The sequence below is a fragment of the Geotrypetes seraphini genome, chromosome 5 (assembly GCF_902459505.1).
Source record: "Geotrypetes seraphini chromosome 5, aGeoSer1.1, whole genome shotgun sequence".
Lineage (NCBI taxonomy): Eukaryota > Metazoa > Chordata > Amphibia > Gymnophiona > Dermophiidae > Geotrypetes > Geotrypetes seraphini.
Genome location: NC_047088.1, coordinates 164,194,108 through 164,218,759, shown reverse-complemented (window position 1 = coordinate 164,218,759; position 24,652 = coordinate 164,194,108). Strand labels below are relative to the sequence as shown.

General features: G+C 42.7%; 1 protein-coding gene across 5 annotated transcripts in view; it reads right to left on the bottom strand.

The window, feature by feature from the left end:
* Nucleotides 1-24,652, bottom strand: part of ABCA12 (ATP binding cassette subfamily A member 12) — a 604,574-nt gene that overhangs the window by 144,050 nt on the left and 435,872 nt on the right. For all 5 annotated transcript variants that reach the window (XM_033946149.1, XM_033946152.1, XM_033946153.1 and 2 more), the window contains 4 exons: nucleotides 23,929-24,086; nucleotides 14,510-14,746; nucleotides 9,890-10,037; nucleotides 475-727 (listed from right to left, as the gene is read on the bottom strand). In XM_033946149.1, the coding sequence (XP_033802040.1) occupies nucleotides 475-727; nucleotides 9,890-10,037; nucleotides 14,510-14,746; nucleotides 23,929-24,086 (796 nt within the window). The remainder of the gene's footprint in view (nucleotides 1-474; nucleotides 728-9,889; nucleotides 10,038-14,509; nucleotides 14,747-23,928; nucleotides 24,087-24,652) is intronic.

Here is a 24,652-nt window from a genome sequence, read left to right as displayed (position 1 = left end):
TAGGTTTATTTAGGTTATGCTTTGGAAGGCTCATACTTTCCACCACAAGGATATAGGCCTCAGTCCCCTTCTCTGTAGTCCACTGGACCATCCACTAGGCTACTCCAGAGACTTACTTGCTGCTCTAATAGAACCGGCCATAACATCTGAAGCTGTCAAACAGGCCGGTATATACTGTTTCATTCATATCTTTGGGGAGTTGGAGGGGGTTAGTGACTACTAGGGGAGCCAGACAGGCCATGCCTTCATGCTTCTAGCAGTCATTTGCTGAATATCTGTTGCAGATCTGCTCAGTGCTTTTTAAATAGTAAAAAAAAAAAAAAAAAGCTGTAGGTGATATTATTTCATTGAATGAAATCAACTCATTATTCTGTTTATAGTATGAAGCTCCTGAATTTCCAGAATGCTCATAAGAAGACCTTTGTCCAAGAGCTTCACTCTCATGCATTTTACTTCTCAGTTCATATTACTTACTCAAAGACAACTGCTTGGCCTGAAGTTCCATAAATAGAGGGAGAAAGTCTGAGTGCTGGATAATTTGTAGACCCAATACTAATGGACCCAACTCCCATAGATGCTAGTACAAAGAGTACTGGCATAAGGATCTGACCAATCAAGCCCTTCCAGTTCCGGCGAGAATTGTGAAATCTCTTAATAAATATAGCTATGATTTTCTTCAGTGTCAATGTCAATCCAGTCACTTTTTTTAGTTTAGTGAGTTCAAGATCTGTTCAAAAAATAAAATAAAATATTGAAATATATTGATAATAAAAGTAACGACATGTGCTTTTGTATCATTTCCCACTTTCTAATTTTCCCATTTCCTTTCATGCCTCTAACAGCCCAGAACAGAAAGTCGGGATATGGGATGCTTTAAAAAAATTGTAGTTCTCCCCTTTTTCTCCTGGTGTCTTTTATAAGTCAGTATTAACATTAGTATTGTTTATATTTCTTCTTTGTAAATATCATTTTTAATGTAAATCACTTAGAAATTATATAAGCATTTTATCAATTTTTTAATAAAACTTGGAAACTCAAAGATACTGTATATGAAAATATATTAAAAAGTGGCCATACAGAGGGTTAAAAGATTTCCATAACTAAAAATAATAAAGTAACAATCAAAACCATTTCCATTTGCTTTTTCTTTCTAAGCCTTTATTTGATATTTTAACAAAATTGCTATTCTGAGTTTCTATTTTATTGACACACATTCAAATAGACTAGAGGCTCCTTTTACGAAGGTGTGCTAGCGGTTTTAGCACACGCACCTGATTAGCGCGTGCTATAGTGCGCGCTAGCCGAAAAACTACCGCCTGCTCAAGAGGAGGCGGCAGCAGCTAGTGCGCACTATTCTGCGCGTTAAGGCCCTAACGCGCCTTCATAAAAGGAGCCCTGAATGCAACTCTACACTATTTTTTTATGATAGTTATTTATCAGTGTTTTGCTTGTTTTATTCTAGTATTTGATAACTCATAAAAGGTTAAATTAGTCCTTACTTGCTAATTTTCTTTCCAAGAGTCCCTCCAAACCAGTCCAGATGCTTGGGTTATGCTCTCCTGCCAGCAGATGGAGACTGAGAAATGTGATGTCACAGCATAAGAACCCTATGCAGCCCCCTGAGAGTATGTTTTCTAACAGAACAGGAAGACAACTTTTTTCTCCCCAAGAAATACAGTAAACTATTCAAATAAAACAATGAACAATCAAGAAATTGTTTTATTTTTTTTCTCTCTTTTATTTTAAATGTGAATCAGATAACCAATCATTAAATAACCACATGGGTGGGCCTTGAACTGATTTGGAGGGATTCAAGGAAAGAAAATTAGCAGGTAAGAACTTATTTAACCTTTCTTATCATACCACCAACCAGTACAAATACTTGGAACATTCTCAGCGGTGGGACATTTGCTTTCAGAGCCCAGTAGAGGAGAGGCAGCGTGGGAGCCCTGCTCCGCCCCTCTCCCCGACCAGCGAGGGACCCGATTTCACTCCCTGCAGCGCGGACTTTTGTTTTCAGAGCCCAGCAGAGGAGAGGCAGCGTGGGAGCCCTGCTCCGCCCCTCTCCCTGACCAGCAAGGGACCCGATTTCACTCCCTGCAGCGCGGACTTTCGTTTCAGAGCCCAGCAGAGGAGAGGCAGCGTGGGAGCCCTGCTCTGCCCCTCTCCCCGACCAGCGAGGGACCCGATTTCACTCCCTGCAGCGCGGACATTTGTTTTCAGAGCCCAGCAGAGGAGAGGCAGCGTGGGAGCCCTGCTCCGCCCCTCTCCCCGACCAGCGAGGGACCCGATTTCACTCCCTGCAGCGCGGACATTTGTTTTCAGAGCCCAGCAGAGGAGAGGCAGCGTGGGAGCCCGCGCCGCCCCTCTCCCCAACCTGCGAGGGACCAGACTCCTCATACGCCACCACAAGCCAGAGTCTAAACACATAGGCGATTACCTCCACCAGAGAGGAGAGCAATCAGAAACTCTCTCCATCTTCTTCCGTGTCTGATTACTATTTAATAAAAAAAAAAATACTCTCGAAAACACCAACACCATTGCCACAACTCTAACCAAAGAGATACTAGATCTAAAGAATCTTCCACCCCACAATCAAAATGGAAAATCACGCATACAAAATCATACTTGCCCTCCTAATACTATCACTACTCATTTCAAACTGGCAAACCACAGGGTATCATCTATCACCCATCCCAATTCTGACATCAACCTTCAGACAACCACATCCACCCAGAAAAATCCACACCACCAGAACCCTAACATCCTGCCCACTGACCAGCCAAGACCACATTCCCACCGTCTGGGGAAAACGACCTCCACCAAAGCACAAGACCACCACGCAAAAACAACAAACACCAGCAAATAATATCCTCTACCTCAATTGCAACCTTAACTCCAACACAAAACACACCTCGCTAGCCTGTGCCTACATGAATATAAGATCAATAAGCCCAAAAGCAAATCTAATCAAAGACTGGATAATCAAAGAACAACTAAACTGTCTCTTCCTAACTGAAACCTGGCTAACATCCAACTCGGACCCATGCATAACCAAATTCTGCCCCAAAGGTTACAAATTAGAAATGGTATGTCGAGAAAACAAACGAGGGGGAGGACTAGCGATCCTAGTAAAAAATAATCTCAACCTAAAAGTGCTACACAAACAATCAACCCCTCACTTAGACCTTCTTGCTTGCCAACTCTCCGACGACACACTCACAGGCACCTTGAACTGTCTACTATGCTACATCACTCCAGGAAAATGGAACACCTCAAAACATGACCTCAAAGAATTCTTATTCCAGAACTCTCTAACCTCCACATACAACTTGCTCCTAGGAGACATCAATCTCTACCTCGAAGACCACACATCCAAACAAGCAAACGAAATACTCTCATACCTCGACGCCCTATCCTTCCAGATCCTCAATCCGGAACCCACGCACGAAAAAGGCCACCAACTTGATATAGCAGCATTCACGCCTCATAACCTTCACTCCCCAAACATTCACATCACCAATGGTACTTGGCATCCCTCTCTTTGGTCAGACCACCACAAATACACCTTCACAATCAACTGGCCTCAAAATAACATAAAATCTATGCCCCAAAAAACAACCTTCAAATCTAGACAGAAAATTGAACCAGCCACATTCTGGGACAAAGTGGACCCTGCAATCGATCCCACTGACCCTACAGACTTCGTAAACCACTGGCGCACCCTAAGTGAAACAACCTTGAATGAGCTAGCCCCAGAAAAAACCAAACACAGAACCTGTAGACCCTCAGACAAGTGGTTCGACTCAGAACTCCACCTACTAAAAAGGCATTGCAGACAACTTGAAAGATCTTGGAGAAAAAAGAGAAATGACCAAACCAAATCCGCTTGGAAAACCCAAATCAAACTATATAACAACAAACTTAAGGAAAAGCGCAAAACATACTACACTAAACTAATTGGCACAAACAACCCCGACACAAAAACACTCTTTAACTTAGTAAAAAAACTTACAGACACAAACCCATTCCTTGCCACCCAAGCCAACAAAACACCAACAGCTTCCCAACTAGCTGACCATTTCAAACTCAAGATCATCAAAATCAGAACTACCTTCAACAACTCAACTACCATACTCGACGAGTTAATAACTACCCCCACAACAGAAGAAGCCATAACAGCAGACAGAACATGGGTCACCTTCCCAACTCTACAATGGCCTGATTTGAACCGACTATATAAAAAATACAGCCACACCTCATGCGACTTGAACTACTGCCCATCGTATCTACTCACAAATGCCTCCCCTAAATTCAAAACCAGCCTCATGCAGTGGATACAAAGCACTCTCATAGAAGGCCAATTCCCACAAGATCTTGGAGAGATCATAATCACACCCATACTGAAAGACCAAAAAGTTCCTGTAGACACACCTACCAACTATAGACCTATCGCGTCGATCCCATTATATGTCAAGCTGATTGAAGGACTTGTGGCTCAATACCTCACCAACTACCTAGCTGACCACAATATACTTCACTCATCTCAATCAGGATTTAGATCTTACCACAGCACGGAAACTCTACTAGCAACACTACTGGACATAGCCCGACAACACCTCAGTAAAGGACACAGGATCCTAATTATCCAACTAGATCTCTCCGCAGCCTTTGATCTAGTTGATCATACCATACTACTCCAGATACTTGATGCAATAGGGATCTCAGGGGTGGTTTACAACTGGTTCCAAGGATACCTTAAAACAAGAATGTACAGAGTTAAGATAAACGATATGAAATCTAACACATGGTCAAATCCATGCGGAGTCCCGCAGGGATCTCCACTTTCACCCATTCTATTCAATCTCTACATCTCCTCCCTTGGTACCACTCTAGACAACCTAAATGTAACATCCTTCAGCTACACAGACGACATAACTATTCTCCTCCCCTTCGAAACCCAAGACCACACCTCAACAGGACACCTGGAAACAATACTGGACGAAGTAGAAAAATGGATGACAAACCACAAATTAAAACTAAACTCGGACAAAACCAAATTCTTAATGCTTGAAACGGACAAAAACCCATCCATAACAGACCTGGAAATTAAAGCAATCAAACACCCAATCCAAACCTCCCTCAAAATTCTGGGAGTGCTGATAGATAGATGCTGCACAATGCAGGCTCAAATCAACAAAACTACCCAAAAAGCATTCTTCACAATGCGCAACTTAAGAAAAATAAGGAAATTCTTCGACAAACAACACTACAGGATCATTGTCCAATCCCTGGTACTAGGACTTGTAGACTACTGCAACATCCTATATCTACCATGTCCTACAAACATGATCAAAAAACTACAGACCATTCAGAACACTGCTCTCAGACTAATCTACTCCCTCAGATAATATGACCACATCACCAACGCCTACCTAGACTCACATTGGCTACCAATTAGAGCCAGAATTCAATTCAAACTATACTGTCTAATCTTCAAAGTATTCAACGGTACTGCACCTGCCTATCTAAACGATCGCCTAAACCGTAACCTTCCATCCAGAATAAGAAGAACACTGACACCATTCTCATACCCACCACTCAATGGCACTCATCGTAAAAAGCTTTATGATAACCTCATAGCAACGCATGCAGCAAAACTCGAACCCTCCATCACCAGATTGTTAACCTCAACATCTGACTTCAAAGCTTTCCATAAAGAAATCAAAATGCTGCTATTCAAAAAGTATATACAATCTACCTAATCTCCCTCTCCTCTTCCACTTACACCGACCAGGTTTTGCTCACTCCCTGGCACCTTACCCTCAATCGAACAAAAAAACAAAAAAAACAAAACATGGAACCTAATTCATCCTACCGAAACCGATTACCTACCAACGCATGGAAACAGACTATTGATATGTAATGAAATGTAACTTGATCTATCTTCCAATATTACTAAGTCTACACTCATTCTGTTATTAAGTCTTACCCTCAATCTGTTTTCTCCAATGTCATGTACCCTCCTGGAAATGTCCAGCTTTCTTCTTATGTAATCCACTTTGAACCGCAAGGTACAAGCGGAATAAAAATCACTAATGTAATGTAATGTAATGAAGCGAGGAAGCAAGGCACACGAGGCGGTGGCACCTGGTATCACCACACCACGCACCCCTTGCATATCTCTTCAAATCTTTTCTGGCAATGAGCAGCATCTCCTACCTGCTGCCTGTGCTGGCCTCATCTCTTGCTCTGAGATCACTTCCTGGTCTCGCCATCAGGAAGTGACATCAGAAAGAGAGCTGAGGCTGGCATGAGCAGCAGGTAGGAGATGCTGTTTGCTGCTGGTGAAGATTTGAAGAGGTAAGTGGGCAAAGAGGAGAAGGCCCCCACCAAGATAGTACCTGGGGAGGTCCCCCCCTCCCTCTTGCTATGACACTAGACGTACTAAAGTAGTTATCAGTCACTGTAGGACCATAACAGCCCTGCTGCAGAATAAGAGTATGCTCTGTCCAAGAGTCTTCCTGCTCTTAGGTTGAATTGGCTGACAAAATCTCCAGAAGAGGATGCCCCTGGAGAATGTATGCAGATGCAATGGCTTCTCCATCTAGCCTACTTTGCTGCTTCATCTTTCCATGAACAGCCTATCAGATTTTCTGAAGGCTTTGGTTCTCTGGAGATAAACCCACAAACTAGACCCAGGTGCCATAAGATTGCAGTTAGAAGCAGTTGCTCCTATCTCCTGGAACACTGGCAAGGAAATAGGTTGGTTGAGATGAGAAAGTGAAGGAACTAATATAAGCACTCTTTTTTTCTAGAAAACAAAACAGGAAAGGCTTCCAATAAGAAAGTGCTTGTAACTCAGAATCTTCTCAGCTGAACAACCACCAAAAACACAACTTTGAGGATAAGATCCTTCAAGAAAGCTGTTCTTAATGGCTCAAAGGGTGGCAGAAAAAGAGATGAAAGTACTAAATTCAAATCCCAAGGAGGCACTATATGTTGACAAAGAGGATGTTTTAGCTTATCACCACTGTCACCTCTAAGCAGTGTGGGAGTCCTCCACCTACAGTTTTGCAGTGAGAACTGCTGTTTCACCATCTCATTTTCAATGGTGAAAGACAGGAAAGCTCTGCAGGACTCTGGGGACCTGTCTAATCCTAGTGATTGAAAACATAATATTGAGCACCACCCCCCACTGGCATCAATGAAATTATAGGACTCCAGTTTAGATAAAACAGTGTTTAACACCCTTCAAAAATCACCTGATGGGTATCCAAGGACTTTCTCCTGACCATTCTGCAGAAACAACTAAAGGCCACAAAACCTGATCCCTCAGGGAAGCTAAAGCTAAATCTTTATTTTCTAGAATTTCAGGAATCAAAGCATGAAATGAGAAAATTTATTTTTTCTTGACACCATACTTCAAAACTTCTTCAAATGCTCACATGTATTAACAAAGTAGAGAATTTTTGAGAGTATAACAAAGTATTTATGGCCCAAGGAGAGTATCTCCTCTTTTGCAACTTAGCTCTCTCAATAGCCATGCCATAAGATAAAACCATGATAAATCTGACATGCAGATCAGCCCCTGAACCAGAGGTCTGTTGGAAAATTAGAATACTAGAGGATACTTCACTTTTATGGCCTTGTTAGACAATCCAGAGCTACCAAAATCACTCTTTGATGTTGCTTGACCCGTTGAATGGTCCTGCCTATCAGTGGCTATGAAAGAAACATACCAAAGACTTCTAGATGGCCAGGGTTGTATCAGTGCATCTAATTTTCTTGGTGCCCTTTTGTCAATTAAAGAAGCCTAGGCCTTGGGAGCTCAGACCTGAAACCATTAGACCAGTGACTAGGAAACACCAGAGCTTCATTATCAACTGGAATGTTATCTAATCTGGGCTCCATTTCCCCAGATCTATGATGATTCTACTGAGGAAATCTGCATGAACTTTTCCTAAATGAATGGCTGATGGGTCTTTCAAGTTTGCTTCCACCCAACTGTTCAGCATCTAAACTTTCTCTGTTGTTTGAAGAATCCTTGTTTCCCCTGTTTCTTCATATAGGCTACTGTCATCACGTTGTTGGAAAGAACGTCTAGTGTCATAGCAAGAGGGAGGGGGGGACCTCCCCAGGTACTATCTTGGTGGGGGCCTTCTCCTCTTTGCCCACTTACCTCTTCAAATCTTCACCAGCAGCAAACACCACTTTGTAATGAAACAATGGCGGAACTTCTATGAGCACTAGATGTACTATATGTTTCCAGATGGTTGATTGATTACTGAGCATATTTGATGACCAACAGCTCTGAATCCATTTGTCCAGGCAGCAGGATCCCCAAATGGAAAAACCAGCATCTGTCATTAGCGATGTCCAATCTATAGCATATAGACTTTTGCCTTTTGTTAAGTTAGCAGATCAGAGTCACCACTTCATACAACTGAATGCCCCAAGAAAATGGCACCATCATAGTAACATAGTAGATGACGGCAGATAAATCTGCAATTGCTGGACCTGGGGGATTAATATGAGAAACAGCATCCTCTGCAAGGGCTGCTCACTGTGTGTTCTCCCTACGTGACCTTGTTAAAGGGAACAGCACTGGGTCTCATCTAAATCCACATGTACCTCAACTGCACTTGGTATGGCATTCACACTGAAACTATCTTTGAAGACAGCACCTCGCTCTCCAGCTCAGGCCAGCCTGAGGTTTCTGTGCACTGCTCTGCCAGCTGAGTGTCGGCTGAAATTAGATTATCGTGTGGATCATTTTTTATTCATTAAGTCACAATGCCCAAGACGTAATTGTAATTTGTTTGCTTTTCCATCGACAAAGGGTAATTTATACAAGCACTATTTTCAACGACTCCGATTTTTCCAGGCAGCTTCTTGTGATAAAGAGCTTGTAAATCTTAGTTACAGTAGATCTGTCTCTTGCCAGAAGTTCAGGAAATTATTGAAAACCTACTGATGTAAGAATTTTTTCTAATTTCCAGGTCATTTGTTTTATTGGCACCGTTTCAATTTTCTGTTGTAAATTGCATAGAACTCCTACAGGTAATTGAGGCCAGCAGCGTGCCTGATTATAAGACAAAATGGGATCGTCACGTGGGATCTCTTCACAGAGAAAGGTAGGGGAGGGTTATTGGGGTAGGCAGACTTGATAGGCCGTGGCCCTTATCTGCCATCTGTTTCTATGTATATAAATAAATTTTTATTTGATGTTATGTTATGTCTTTTCCTCCTCAGCTGCCTTACAGGCTTGGAACCACCCCTCCAATGATAAGACCACCCAAAACATACCACCCACTAAACAGCATTTTCTGCATTTAGGCTGAGCCACCATTGTGACTGGACACAGTTAGGCTCTTAGGTACCTGGCTTTATAGCGGTGTGGCAACAATGAAATTCTCCCAATGATTATCAGCCTTCTCCACGCCAGGCAACATGGAGCAAGACTAGAGCATCACAGTTTTCTGTTGTGGAAAGTTTAATTCTGAGCACTCTAGGCTCCCTGCTAAGGCAAGACAAGCCAAGGCACCTAAACCAGCCCCTGCAACTAAATTAATCTTGTTCCACTTTGCTCAGAGAACAAATGTGGGTCAGTAAGAGAGGGAAGGAAAGGGACTTGGGATAATTTTTTCAAGGCCAGAGTCGGTTCAAAATTGTAGTTAGAATGTCTCCTTTTTTTCTAAAATAAAAATTGTCCTTCAAGACCTTCTGGGCTGCAGAGGAATCAGACCTACCACCTGCTGGAGACTGAAAAATACTGAAGAGTCAGTGGGCTTAGTTCTCAGTTTTCACCTGCTGACTGAAGAGCATAACGAAGGCATCTGCACTTGTTTGTGTGATGATAAGAAAAATACTACTTGCTAATAAATACCATCTCTGTCAGGAAAGCTGTAGCTGCTCCTAGAAGTCTCATCGATGACTGTAGAGTCAGTGTCATTGGGTACAGGAATCACTGTCTTTGTTGTGGGCCATTTTGTACCATATTCACTATCTAAGCCTTCAGTCAGTTTAAGAAACACCTTCAAAATGAAATAAAATAATTTAAAAGGGTTAGTTTCAGTCACCGAAAGACACAACAATCTCCTGCAATGTATATCAGGGGTTTAATTCTAAGTTGCACTCAACGTTTAACATGGCAATGTGTGTATCTGCACTAATTCTGATATTAAGCTGCTTGCATGGAAAATTACATTTTGTAGTGGGGAATGGGTAGGGACTACATCTTACAATTAAATTTCCATTTCAGGAGGAAATTTTTAGACTGTCCACTTTGGAATGAAGTTTGCAGGGTACAAACTTTGTACGAGAGATCTTCAAAAAGTTTCCACTTATTTTTTTTAACATTATTTATTAAATATCTCAAAAGCAAATTACACCACTTTTCCACATGATCACCCTGCTTTAACTGACTGATTCTACGACACACCCTCTTACCATATCTCCCGCCCCAAACATTGCCTGCAAAAATATGAAAGTGTGGAAACATTTTGAAGAACCCTTGTACTAATTTGCAAGGAGAATGTATAACTTGTCCTTTCCTTTGAATCTTGCCATAGACGTGGAGGGGCCTAAGGCCTTAAACGTTGAAAGTAGAAGCAGGGTAAATGTCCATTATCAAAAAAAACATCCAAAAGGAGGTTTTTTAAATAATGACCTGCCTCTATGTTTAGCTGTTTAAACGCCCAGACCACCACTATGTCTACACTAACAACATATAATCAACCAAAAACAGCCTAAGACCCAAACGCCCAACACTAGAGCTTTTAGGCAAAGGAGGAGCCAGTCCTTCACTTAAACACTGGATTCTGCCAAAAACAACACCGGTTACAGAATCCACCCCCCACAACATCAGGCCAGGAGAGAGCCCAAGCCCTCCTGGCCCTGCCAAACAGCGAACCCCCCCTCCCCTCCTCACTGATTATGATCGGGCCAGGAGGGAGCCCAAGCCCTCCTGGCCACGAGACCACCCTATCCCCCACTCCCACTAAGATCCAGGCAGGAGGGATCCCAGGCCTCCTGCCCCAATGCAAACCCCCCCCACGACTGCCCCCCCGAGCCCCCGATCGGCCCGCCAAAAACCTCCCCTCACTCGCCGACCCGTGACACCCCCAAGCTGACCCTGCAACCCCACCCTGACACCCCTCCACACCTGAAAAACGTTGGCCGGATGGACAGGTCCCAAGCCCATCCGTCTGGCAGGCCAGCCATCCCTCAAAGGGCTGGCTTTAGGGCCTGATTGGTCCAGGCGGCTCAAACCCCGCCCACAGGTGGGGTCTGAGGCGCCTGGGCCAATCGGAATTGGCCTAGTAGCCTTAGGCCCCTCCTGTGGCTGGGACCCATCTATCCGGCCAACGTTTTTCGGCGGGGGGGGGTCTCGCGGGTCGGCAGGTAGAGGAAGTTTTCGGCAGGAGAATCGGGGGTTCGGTGGGGCGGTCATGGGGGGTTTGCATTGGGGCATGAGGGCCTGTGCTCCCTCCTTCCCGATCTTGTAGGGGGGGTCGTGTGGCCAGTAAGGCTTGGGCTCCCTCCTGGCCTGATTGTAATTGGCAGGGGGGTTCGTGTATCGCTGGGGCAAGAGGGCTTGGTCTCCCTCTTGCCCCGATTGTAATCGGTGGTGAGGGGGGGGTTGCAGATCGGCAGGACCAGGAGGGCTTGGGCTCTCTCCTGGCCTGATGTTGTGGGGGGTGGATTCTGTAACCGGTGTTGTTTCTGACAGACACCGGTTACAGAATCCAGCTTTTAAGCGAAAGACTGGCTCCTCCTTTGCCTAAAAGCTCTAGTGTTGGGCGTTTGGGACTTAGGATGTTTTTGGTTGATTATATGTTGTTAGTGTAGATGCAGTGGTGGTCTGGGCATTTAAACAGCTGAATGCAGAGGCAGGTCATTATAAAAAAAAACTCCTTTTCACTATATGCGTTTAGAGGCAGGATAAAGGCCTAAGCTGCTTTTAGATCTGTCTAAAACCAGCTTTGATTATGGGTACTTGGACGATCAGGCTTTTTGATCGTCCAAGTACCCATTTAGGCCACTTTTTAGACGTTTGGGGTTTTTTTTCTGATTATGAGCCCCATAATGTATTATCAAGACGTTAAGAATAAATATAGACTTAAGGTTTTTCGGCCAATGACTGGAGCATGGAGCAGTAAAAACTACGCTGATCTTTCAGTCTATGTTAAGACTGTGCATAGGCTCCAATTCTGAGGCCTTTTACTGAATAGAGAATAGTTAGTATATGGAATATATCACTGCAGATGCACCTCCTGAATTGAATTGAGTGGAGTATTGTACATTGTGTTATATTGATTATTTATGCCACTCAGGGTGATAATACTTTAAGTTGTGCCCCATAATGTATTGTCAGACTTTGGCATCTTTTTATATTGTGGATAGATTTTCTACAGACAATTATGTGTGGGTTTGGCAATAAAATGTGATTGATATTTAGCCCATGGCAGTCAATGTATCTTAAAACAAAGATGAAAATGTTATAATGCCCTTGTATTGCTCTATGGTATGGCCGCACTTGTATGTAGTTGTTGCCTCTGTATCTCAAAAAAGATATAGTGGAATTTAAAAAGGTACAGAGTAGGGCGATGAAAATGATGAAAGGTTTGTGGTGACTTCCCTATGAGGAGAGGCTAAAGCTTGAAGAAGAGATTGCTCAGAGGTGATATGATAAAAGTCTATAGAATGGAGTGGAGTGGAGTGGAAAGGGTAGATGTGAATTGCTTGTTTACTCTTTCCTAAAATACTAGGACTAGGGGTTATGCGATGAAGCTACTAAGTAGTAGATTTAAAACAAACCAGAGAAAATATTTCTTCACACAATGTGTAATTAAACTCTGGAATTCGTTGCCAGAGAATGTTGTGAAGGCTTGAATAATTTCCTAAAAGAGAAGTCCATAGGCCATTATTGAGATGGCTTGGGGAAATCCACTGCTTATTCATAAGATAAGCAGCATAAAATCTGTTTTACTACTTGGGATCTAGCTAGGTACTTGAAACCTGTGGTGGTCACTGTTGGAAATAGGATACTGGGCTTGATGGACCTTTGGTCTGTCCCAGTATGGCAATTCTTATGTTCTTAATGCTGGCCAACGCTGGAAGGATTTGCTCTAGATATTCAGTACCAAGGCCATTTTGTAGAGACAGCCACTAGGGGCATAAGTGAGTGAGGTTCACACCTGCCCCAATATCCTGCTAGGCCATAAAGGATTTTAGGTCTGGCCTGATTGGGATGTTGGGAGAGGGTCTGGACTTGTAGAGGAGACTGGGAGGAAAGTCTTGCCTTGTCAATAGGGATGAAAGGGCGATCTAACCAAATAACCAAATCCACGGATACTGAAACTGCGGATTCGGAGGGCTCACTGTGTTGAGATGATATTTGAATGCTAACTTTTGCTGCCGCTGTTGTTTCAAAATCAACAGCATTCTGCTAATCAGTCCTTAACAGAGGCGCACATTTGAAAGTTTATTTATCGGTGTTTAAATTACAAAAAAATATAAATTAAATAGTAATATTAATGAAAGTTTGAAATAATTAAAATATAAAGAGATTGGCTAAAATTATAGTCACAGTTAATGTAATAAGTGAAGGTTTTTTTGATCTATGAAAGATACCTACTACTACCTAACAACTACAGGAGAACAATATACGTTCCTGGTGTGGCGCTGAGATCTTTTTCCTTCACGAAGCTCTTTAATATAGACTGTCAACCTATTGAGGTGCCGGTAAATTAGGCTATATAAAACCTGGCACTTACCTCTAGAAGGCCTAGTGATGCCTAAGTGTGATTCTATACATGGCGTCTAGAGGTTGATCAACAACTGCATGGAGAAGTGCTTATAATGTAGGCATGCTTAGGCGCCTATATTCAGTGGCACTAACTACCCAGATAAGTGGTACTGAATATTTATAGTTAGCCTCACCTACCCATTTAAATTGCTTTGAAGATTGACTGGTATTTATGTTTGTTGCTGTTGTCTGGGTCTCGCCACATCTGGGTAAGTAGAAACAATGTTTCAGCCGTCATGCTGTGGTTTTCTTCATGGTATGCTGAAACGTCGGTTCTACCTACCCAGATGAAGTGAGATCCGGACAACAGCAACAATCACGACACCAGCTGCAGAAGCTTAAGAGAACAGGTATTTATGTTATTTTCTGATCCCACTTCGAACAAACCCCTGGACGAACATCTTGACGAAACATGCATGTTTTCAGCCCACACTGATGGTAGGCAATCTTCAAGCACTCATTTCTATGAGAGGAAATTGCTATTTAACCACATAAATGGCTTTGAAACTTTTTCCCTAGCATATGCATGAACAGGTTCCAGAATTCAACGGAATACATTAAACTGCTGATGTGAAACCAAGAACTGAAATCAAGCAAATAACCTGGAATACTATCAGAAATGAATCACTAAAGCACTTTTTCATTTTCTGTTTCTCTGTCTAAGGGATCACCAATAATACAACAATGGCTTTATACCTCTTCTATAGTAGTATCTGAAATTCCATAGCACCCAATATGGATATCATTCATGCTAGTGTCAAGGGCCCTGAGTAGAGACAGGTAGGATCCAGACACTTCAGCACTGAAGGGGGGAAGCAAATAGATTAGCTCTCCTCCAATATCCTCCTTGAGGCGAGCTTCAGGAATGTGAGACTGGATCAGAGATGTCACTGCTTCAGTGTCACAGTGTTCAGTTGACTCTAGGTTTGGGTACTATAAAGAGAGAAAACGAGAGTCATTCCACAATAGTGTTTAAATAAGAAACCCTGAAACTCTCAGGGCATCACTGCTCTCAAAAGCTGCAAAAATTGTTCATTCTTTTTTTTTTGTATATTGTGGCTTCTCAATATTAGTGCTTTTTTATGTACAAATCATCCTTATTGAAGTTTTTTTAACAGGATCACAATAAAAGAAAAATAAGAAAACGGAATATAAAACCATTAATGTGGTTAAAATTGATTACATACTTTGATTAAATACAGACTAGATCCCAAATCTTATTAAGTTTAGTAACAGAATTTGTTTTTTCAGCAATTTTAACCTCATATTTAAACAAAAAATAAAAGATACCTTGGTATTATCCTTCCAGTCAATCCTCCCCCCCCCCCATTTTACAAAATTATAGCACGGTTTTTAGCGCCGGCCGTGATGGTAACAGTTGCGATGGCGTCAGAGCTGGCATGGCTGGTGCTAAAACCCTGCTATGGTTTAGTAAAGCAGGGATTAATATAGATTTAATCACAGTTATCAGAACATCAAACAATTTACACTGACCAGGAAATAAGTATTGAGATATACATATATGACCAGTTTTTATAATCGGTACCTAGTAGCTAGGTGCTGATAGACGTGGTTGTCAATCAACTGTTAGGCGCTGTTTGTAGAATTGTACCTTCTGGCACCTAAGTTGACTTCGGCACCAGTAGGCATCATAAAGTTAGGCACTGGTATATTAGGCCAAGCTTTTCTTGGCCTAATTTAATGGCACTTAACATCAATGCCTTCTGGTGCCTATGGCAATCCATGCCCAAATTCTGCCCCTAGCTATGACTACTTTTCAGATAGGTTTGGATACGTGCCAGTAGGTGTCTCAGTGTAGACACCTATATGGTATCTACTGATTTAGGTGCCTGAAAATTAATTTTTTAAAATTGTTTTTTAATGGCACTGTTCATTTAATAGTATTGATTGAACCAAGTAAAAAAATAATTCAGGTCCCTAGATTGGCTAGGCATGCCGATCTAGGCACCTAGGTCCATATTCTATAAACGGCGCTTTTAACGTAGGCACCAGTAGACATCCTACTGGTGCTTAGGTTAAGAAGAAAATGCTATTTAAAAGTGCTTTACAAAACATTTCAAGGCGCCTAAAAAACATTGCCGGAATTGCGGCTACTGAGGTGCTTCATGATGCCTAATGCCACTGTAATTTCGGAAATGGTGTTAGGCACCATCAAGTACCTTGATAGGCATGATTCAAATCAAAGGTAGGTGCTGGCCTGCATTTCCGGTGCCTACCTTTCCTGAAGGCGTGATTATCTAAACGGCGCCTCATGAACAGCCGTTTAGAGAAGCCAGGTCCTAGTATTAGGTACTTTTTATAGAATCAGGGCCATAAAGCAGAAGATATTTAACTTAAATGAAATGGAAATATTCAAATGAAAGAGAGGTAATTCTAGAGCAATGTTTCTCAACATGGGGTACGTGAGCTGCTTGTTGGGGGTACATGGCACTGTCTGCCACCTCTGCCGAGGATATTGCCTGCCTGCCCTCTGCCCTCCGCAGAAGCCACTGCTGGGGATCCCTCCTTTCTGCCTGCCCCCCTCCACTGAAGCCGACCCAGAAGGCTTCCCTTCTATGTCAGAGTTGACATTGGAGGAAAGCCTTCAGCAGCACTTGTTGGAAGGTCGCATCAGCAGCTCTTTCACACTGCACGTAGCTGACCCGGAAACCTCTCTGACGTCAGCTGATGTCAGAGGCAAGGCATGTGGGTCAGCCATGTGCAGCATGTGAACAACTACCTGTGTGTCACTGCAACTAGTGCCACTGAAAGCAGAAGGAGCAGCCCAGCTGGACGGCCCTGAAGGGAGTGTGACTTGAGCAAGTAAGGGAGAGAGGGGACATGATCTGGGACAAAGGTAGAAAGGAGGGGGAGGGGAAGGAGTGGGTTGGGACATGGGAGGGGCATGAACTCGGGGCACAGAAGGAAGGGAGGAGGCATGAACATGGGACACAGAAGGGAGGGAGGAAGGGAACACTAACGTGGGATATAGGAGGGATGGAATAGAAAGGGAGAATTGTTGGCATGAGTGTGTGAGTGAGAAAGAAAGAGATGGTGCACATGGGGAAGAAAGATGAAAATTGGGCAGAGAATCAGATATAGCCCTGTGTTGTTTCACTGAGCTCCAGAGAGATCTATGCATTAAAATACAGCATTTATTGTAAAATGGATGAAACATCTGTATCACATCTCCTGTGTCCTTTATTTCCTCTAGGTTATACATATTCAGGACTTTCAATCTCCCATGTCTTTTGGTGCAAGCCCCATATCATTTTTGTCACCTTCCTATGGACCACTTTTTACAGCTTCTAAAATTGAACATAATACTCCAGGTGGGGCTTCATCAACTTTTTGTACAGAGGCATAAACACCTCCTTTCTTCTGCTGTTTATGCCTCTCTCTACAGGAAATTACAGTACGGGGAATTACAGTAATCTAGTTTCGAGATTATGAGAGAGTGAATTGGGATATTTAGAGCCGCTGGATCTAGGACCTCTCTCTCCTTCCTTCCCCCTTCTTGTAGTCCAGCATCTTTCTCCTTCCCTTCCCCTTCTTCCTGAAGTCTGGCATCTCTCTCCTCTCCTTCCTCCAGTCTGGCATCCCTCTCCTCTCCTTCATGTAGTCTGGTATATCTCTCTCCCTTCCTTTCCTTCCATTCTCTGACCTGGCATCTCTCTCACCTTCCCCTTCCAGTAGTCTGACATCTTTCTCTCCCTCCTTCCATCATCCTTCTCTGGAATCTGACATCTCTGCCCTCCTTAAATCATCTCTCCTCCCTCCCAGTATAATATTTCTCCCTTCCTTCCTCCTTTCTGCCTGCTGCAGTCTAACATCTTCCCTCCCTCCTGTATTCTGGCCTCCCTCCCAATCTAACATTCTCCCTCCTTTCCCTCCATAAGTCCAACATTTCTTTCTCTCTGCATTCTAAATTCTTCCTCCCTCCAGTCTTCATTCCCTCCCCAACCCTCTCCCTCCATGAGTCTAACTTTTCACTCTCTGCCCTCTCCATCTTCTCCTGAGTGTGACTTTTCTTTTTCCCTCCTTTCCACACTCCCCATCCAACATCTATCCCTCTCTCTCCATTAGTCCAACGCTTTCTACCTCCTGCCCCTTCCCTCAAGTGTAATATTTATCCCTCATTCTCACCTCGCCTCCAATCCATCTCTCCCTTTCTGTCTCCTTGCATGCTCTGTTTTTTTCTTTTTGTGTTTATTCTGTGCATGTGCCCATCATTATCACCAGCGATGGACACATGCAAATTTAGCGAGTCTTCGCTACTCTCCGCCAACCTCATTTACGTTAGCTTTTTTTTTAGAATGACTCACTTTTTTAAAATCGCTACCAGAACAGCTGCAATAGCAGCCCGTCATTTTTTTACGTGCTTTTTTGAGAATCTAGGCCACAATCCCTTCTCAGTAGAGCTTACAATCTAATCAAGCAGACAAACAGGACAAGTAGGGGGTTAGGGAGTTTCTTAGAGAGGGTATAATAAAACAGGCATGGGTGCTTTACAAGCGAGTGGGAGTTAGGAGTTAAAAGCAACCTCAAAATGTTGTAACTTAGATTTGAATACTACCAGAGACAAAGCTTGATGTACAGACTCAGACAGTCTGTTCCAGGCTGATCACCTTCCCACTATTCAAATAAAAGAATCAGGCCCCATTGAGCTACTCATTTTCTGCTTCTCCTTGAGCCCCTTCCTTTGGCAGAAGCTGATTCTCCTGGGATGTTCATCTTTTACACCTTAAAAGAAACAGTTCTCCTCAGTTGCTAGTCTCTCCAACCCAATGGAAGTAGGTCTCTCTGGCATGCTTTTCTTTCCCTCTCTATTAGTTTTCTTGGATTTCATACACTCCTCCTCCCAGGCCATTCATCCTTCATGCTAGCAGAGGCAGATCCCAAGGTCAGCCAGTTCTCCCTTACCCTCCTTGCACTTTAGAACTCTCCAGTTCACACAATCATTCACCGTACAGTTTAAAGGAGGCTCTTGAGAAAATACTTCTGTTCAGTCTTCACCCGTGAAGCGCCGGGAGCTGGTCCACAGCTACAGACGGGAGATAACCAGAAAGACCCGTTTCAAGATTTTGAATTTACGCCCAGTAGCGTCTACAACGAACTATCAAGACTCAAAGTAAACAAAGCCATGGGTCCGGACAACCTACACCCCAGGGTGCTCAGGGAGTTAAATGAAGTCCTGGAAGAACCATTATCTGTTCTTTTCAATCTTTCCCTACGCACAGGAAGGGTCCCCTTGGACTGGAAAACCGCTGACGTAATCCCACTCCACAAAAAGGGCTGCAAGACAGAAACAGCAAACTACAGACCAGTGAGTCTCACGTCTATAGTGTGTAAACTCATGGAAACACTGATCAAACGGAATCTTGACACAATCCTAGATGAAGAAAACATACGTGAGCCACACCAACACGGGTTCACCCAGGGTAGATCCTGCCAATCTAATCTGATTAGCTTTTTTGACTGGGTTACTAGACAACTGGATGCCGGAGTGTCACTGGACGTGGTATATTTGGACTTCAGTAAAGCATTCGATAGCGTCCCTCACCGAAGGTTATTGAACAAGCTGAAATCGATAGGATTAGGAGACACTCTAACTACATGGGTTGGGGATTGGCTGAGCGGAAGACTTCAGAGGCTGGTGGTGAACGGTACCCCATTCGAAGCATCGGACGTGATCAGTGGAGTGCCGCAAGGCTCAGTCCTGGGCCCGATTCTATTTAACTTATTCATAAGAGATATGACGCAAGGACTTAAAGGAAGGGTATCACTGTTCGCCGACGACGCCAAACTTTGCAACATAGTAGGCAAAAGCTTATTACCTGATAATATGACACACGACCTACTGCTGCTGGAACGATGGTCAATTACTTGGCAGCTAGGCTTCAATGCTAAAAAATGCAAGATAATGCACCTGGGTAAGAGAAACCCGCGTAGAACTTATGTACTAAATGGTGAGACCTTGGTTAGGACCACGGCGGAATGCGATCTAGGGGTGATCATTAATGAGGACATGAAGGCTGCCAATCAAGTGGAGAAGGCTTCCTCCAGGGCAAGACAAATGATGGGATGTATCCACAGAGGTTTCGTCAGCAGGAGACCTGAAGTCATGATGCCGTTATACAGATCCATGGTGAGGCCTCACTTGGAGTACTGTGTTCAGTTTTGGAGACCACACTACCGAAAGGATGTGCTGAGGATCAAGTCGGTTCAGCGAACGGCCACCAGGATGGTCTTGGGGCTCATGGATCTCACATATGAAGAAAGACTAAAAAAATTGCGGCTGTACTCACTTGAGGAAAGAAGAGAACGGGGAGACATGGTTGAAACGTATAAGTACATCACGGGACGTATCGAGTCGGAAGATGATATCTTCTGGCTCCTGGGACCCTCGACCACCAGAGGGCATCCGCTGAAAATCAGGGGAGGGAAGTTTCATGGCGACTCCAGGAAGTACTTCTTCACCGAAAGAGTGGTGGATCATTGGAAGAGACTCCCACTGCAGGTGATTGAGGCCAGCAGCGTGACGGATTTTAAGAGAAAATGGGATACTCACGTGGGATCTTTAAGGGAGTGAATTCAGGGGGGGGGGGATACTTGGAATGGGCAGACTTTTCTGCTGCTTTTTTCTATGTTTCTATGTTGAACACCTTGGGGGGGGAAGGGAAGGGGAGACATGCTGAATACCACACAGGAAATCAGAGATAGAGAAAGAGGCAGGTGCTGGACACCATGGGGGACAGGGGAGTGGTGAGATAGGAAAGACAGAAATCCTGGACACCACAAGGGGGAGAGGGAGAGATATTCTGGATATTAGGGGAAGGTAAAGTAGAAAGCATCGCTACTAGATTATGGAAGAGTAGGAAACAGAAAGGAAGGGACATGAAAGAAAGGGGAGATGGTTGGAGGGGAGGGCCAAGAGCTGCTTTATGATGGGGAGAGCATATACAGCTGAAGGTTCACCTAGGGTATCAAATGCCCTTAGACTAGTGCTATATAACAAACTGGCTCACTTGGACTACAGCTGTAATTTAATGATGTCCTTTAATAGAATTAGGTAGCAATAGTGTAGAATACAAGTCATCCATGATTATGGCCTAGAATAGATAGTGGGATGTTACCATACTCAAAAGAAGCTTAAAATCTGTGGGAAACATTCTTGTTAGGCTATTCCTAGTATCTCATTTGGGATTCCAATACTGTAGAGGTCAATATTCAGCTCAACAGAAAATTATACAGATAATTTATCCAAATAATTTTATTCAGATTCTCGAGTAGGCAATGCTTTAACTATGAGCACTAAAAATGCCAGCACAGCTTATCCATATAAAGTTATTCCTATCATTTTAGAGTTTGCAGATGAATGCATAATTTATATGCTTTGTGGCTGAATGGCAACACTCTGTAACTTTTAGCACTATACATGTTCCCCTTCCTTGAGTTTGGCTGTATTGCAACAGCTATGACCAACATTAATCAAATAAGTGCCAGAAATTTTTTTAAACAAAGCACTTAAGGGGTTCCATCCTCTACCGTCTGCATATACTTTTAAATATTGCTTCCCTAGATAGTAAAAATGACATAACCTCTGGATTTTCTCTCTTTCTTTTTTGCTTGTCCAAGGGCAATATCTTCTGCTGTACAGATGCAACAGAATATAAATTTATTCCATCTGTAGCAGGAATTTATTATCAAATTATAAATAATTATAGTGAAATGTGTACATAAGAACATAAAAATAGCCTTACTGGATCAGACCAATGGTCCAATTAGCCCAGTATCCCGTTTTAACAGAGGCCAATCCAAGGCAAAAACACAAATATAAGCATTCCATACCACTGATCAGAGCAAGCAGTGGCTTCTCCCATGTGTTTCAACAGCAGTTTATGGACTTTTCCTCCCGGAACTTGTCCAAACCTTTTTTTAAAACCAGCTACATTAACTGCTTGTACCACATCAAGCAAATTAGGGATATTTTTACCTCTGGAAATACTACTGAAATTATCCTATATTCAATCAAAATTCAAAAGTTAGTTTGCCCTAATAGAAGGAGCATTACTTTTGGTTTATTTTTCATGACATCCAATGAATATCATACCACAGCTACTTGGGTACCTGGGCAAAGGTTCATAGACATAATCGCGGAAGACAAAGGCGTGCGCCGACAACTGAGCGCAAGATGGATGCGCGCACCAAAGAAAATTACTGTTTTTAGGGGCTCCAATGGGGGGTTTTGTTGGGGAGCCCCCCCCCACTTTACTTAATACAGATCGCGGCAGCATTGTGGGGGGCTTGGGGGTTGTAAACCCCCACATTTTACTGGAAACTTAACTTTTTCCCTAAAAACAGGGAAAATGTGAAGTTTTCAGTAAAATGTGGGGGGTTACAACCCCCCAAACCCCCTACAACGCCCCCACAACACAGCGCGATCTGTATTAAGTAAAGTGGGGGGGTTCCCCCCCACACACACCCCCGTCGGAGCCCCTAAAAACAGTAATTTTCTTCAGCGCGCGCCTCTGCACTGCGCTCAATTGCCTGGGCGCGCCTTTGTCCCGGCGCGCTTTTGACCTGACACCCTGAGCAAAAGAAGATGTGGTTAATTATGTGTCTGTGTCAGATGCAGCTAGAATTTTTTTGGTCATAATGTAACCTAAACCAAGCATCAATTCATAATCAATACCGTTTATTTGTTTCTCACAATACATACTTCACTATCCAGCATCGATATCAGCAGAACTTATAACTTTTTAACTCATATCTGGAGATCTTCTGTGGTGAACTATGAGTGCCTCCCAATGATCCACTCATAGCCATCAATATCTTCAGCGGTCCCCAGTTTCTAAATATATTTTTTTCATACTCTTGCTGACTTATAAAATCAATCATATACAGGTATGTGGAATTTGTCAAACAACACTTAGCTTTTTTTAATATTTATTTATTTATTAAATTTTCATATTATCATCAAGCATATCATTTTGTACAGAAAGTGTAATCAAGAAAACATAATATTTAAATTTACTTTCAATACTGAAAATAAATCAAACTATAAAAGGAAAAAAAAATCTTAACTTAATCACACACTAGTCCTCAATTTTAGGATCCAAGATTAACAAAAAGAGTAATTTAGTTTAAAGGATATCTTTACAAAGAAAATCACTTAATCTGCTGCTGAAAGAGCTAATTATCACATGGATGCAGGTGGTTCTTCACATTCAAGACGCTTCAGAGAAAGGAAAGCATTCAAATGAGCTGGTTCTACAAACACATATTTTAAGGAACGGTATCTAATGACACATTTACAAGGATATCTAAGGAAGAAAAGAGCTCTTAGCTGAGTCACGCCTGGTTTCAACATTAGAAATTCCCTTCTTCTCTTCTGAGTCTCTCTCGAGACATCAGGAAATATCTGAATGTGGAAGTCCTTAGATCTATTTTTAAAGAAAAGTTTAAGGATCCAGTCAAACAACACTAGCTTTATCAAGTTCTCCACTAGATCCACTGCCAGTATTTGAATATGCATGAGATCTATGTGCATGCACTGTTTTCAATGCATATTCGTTGGTGAAATCCTGAAAACCCAAATGGATTGTGGCCCTCAAGGAGGGACTTTGAGATCCCTGTTATACATGCTCCCTTGAACCTCTCACATAGTTTGAAAAATGTTTTTATGTGGCTGTGTATTCCTATTGTTTCTGCCATTTCTGCTACTCCTTATTCAAGATATTGACTCTGAGTCCTTGTGTTGGAATCAGAGTGGTCCCCCCAATGGGGTTTTTTTTCTTCTTCTTTTCTTTAATTATGAACCTCAACAACTGCTTCTTTGGGCTCCTACAAGCCTCTAGCCAAAAATCTACATTACATAACAGCTTGTTCTGTAATGACCACTGACTCCTCCACCTATGATCCAGCTGACTTTTTATAAGATGCAAATTGTCATGGAAATAAGAGACATGCTTCAATGCTTTGATAGTTATAATTTCTCCTAGGATATAGCACTGAATTAAATATGAAAAAGTATTTGTGACAAACAAATCATGCATGTTAAGTAAAAAACAAAACAAAAAACCAGCAACCACGTTCAGTTTGTAAATACTGACTTTTTTGGTGAGAGTGAGGTGGTATCCATCTCCAAATGTTTCTTTGAGGAAGAGAGGCGATCCACAGCACTTGAGTCCTCCGTGTTCCAAAAACGCAATTCTATCACTCAAAACTTCTGCTTCATCCAGGTGATGAGTTGACAGAATAATAGTTTTGCCTGCAAAATGTATGTCAATGTGGCATGTTCAAAGTGCATACATAAATAACAATGCTGAAAGTTTTTTATTTAGTTACATGTCATTATTCAAATGCACTTATCCAGATAGCAGCACTTTAGTGTTATTGACCAGGATATTCAATGACCCTATCCTGATATTGGCTCTAAATGTGCTTGCAGACTTCCTTGGCAGTATCCAGACAGTGCCAGAGTAGAATCAGGGCAGTCCTGAAACGTACCTGGATAGAGGGGATATTCCATCCATTATCTGGATAACTTATCTGTCTAACTTAGGAAAGTATGATGAGCCTCCCAAGAGAGTGTGGCATAGTGGTTAGAGCTACAGCCTAAGCACGCTTGTGGTTGTAGGTAGAGAATGACATGGGGACAAATTTTTCCTTGTCCCCACAGGAACTCAATTTCCCTGCCCTGTCCCCACAGGTTTTGTCGCTTTCCTTGGCCCCATTCCTGTAAGATCAGCCTTAAACGCACAAACCTCGAACACTTATGATTTTAAAGTGTTTGAGGTTTGTGCAGATGAGGACAGAGCATGCAGGAACGGGGCA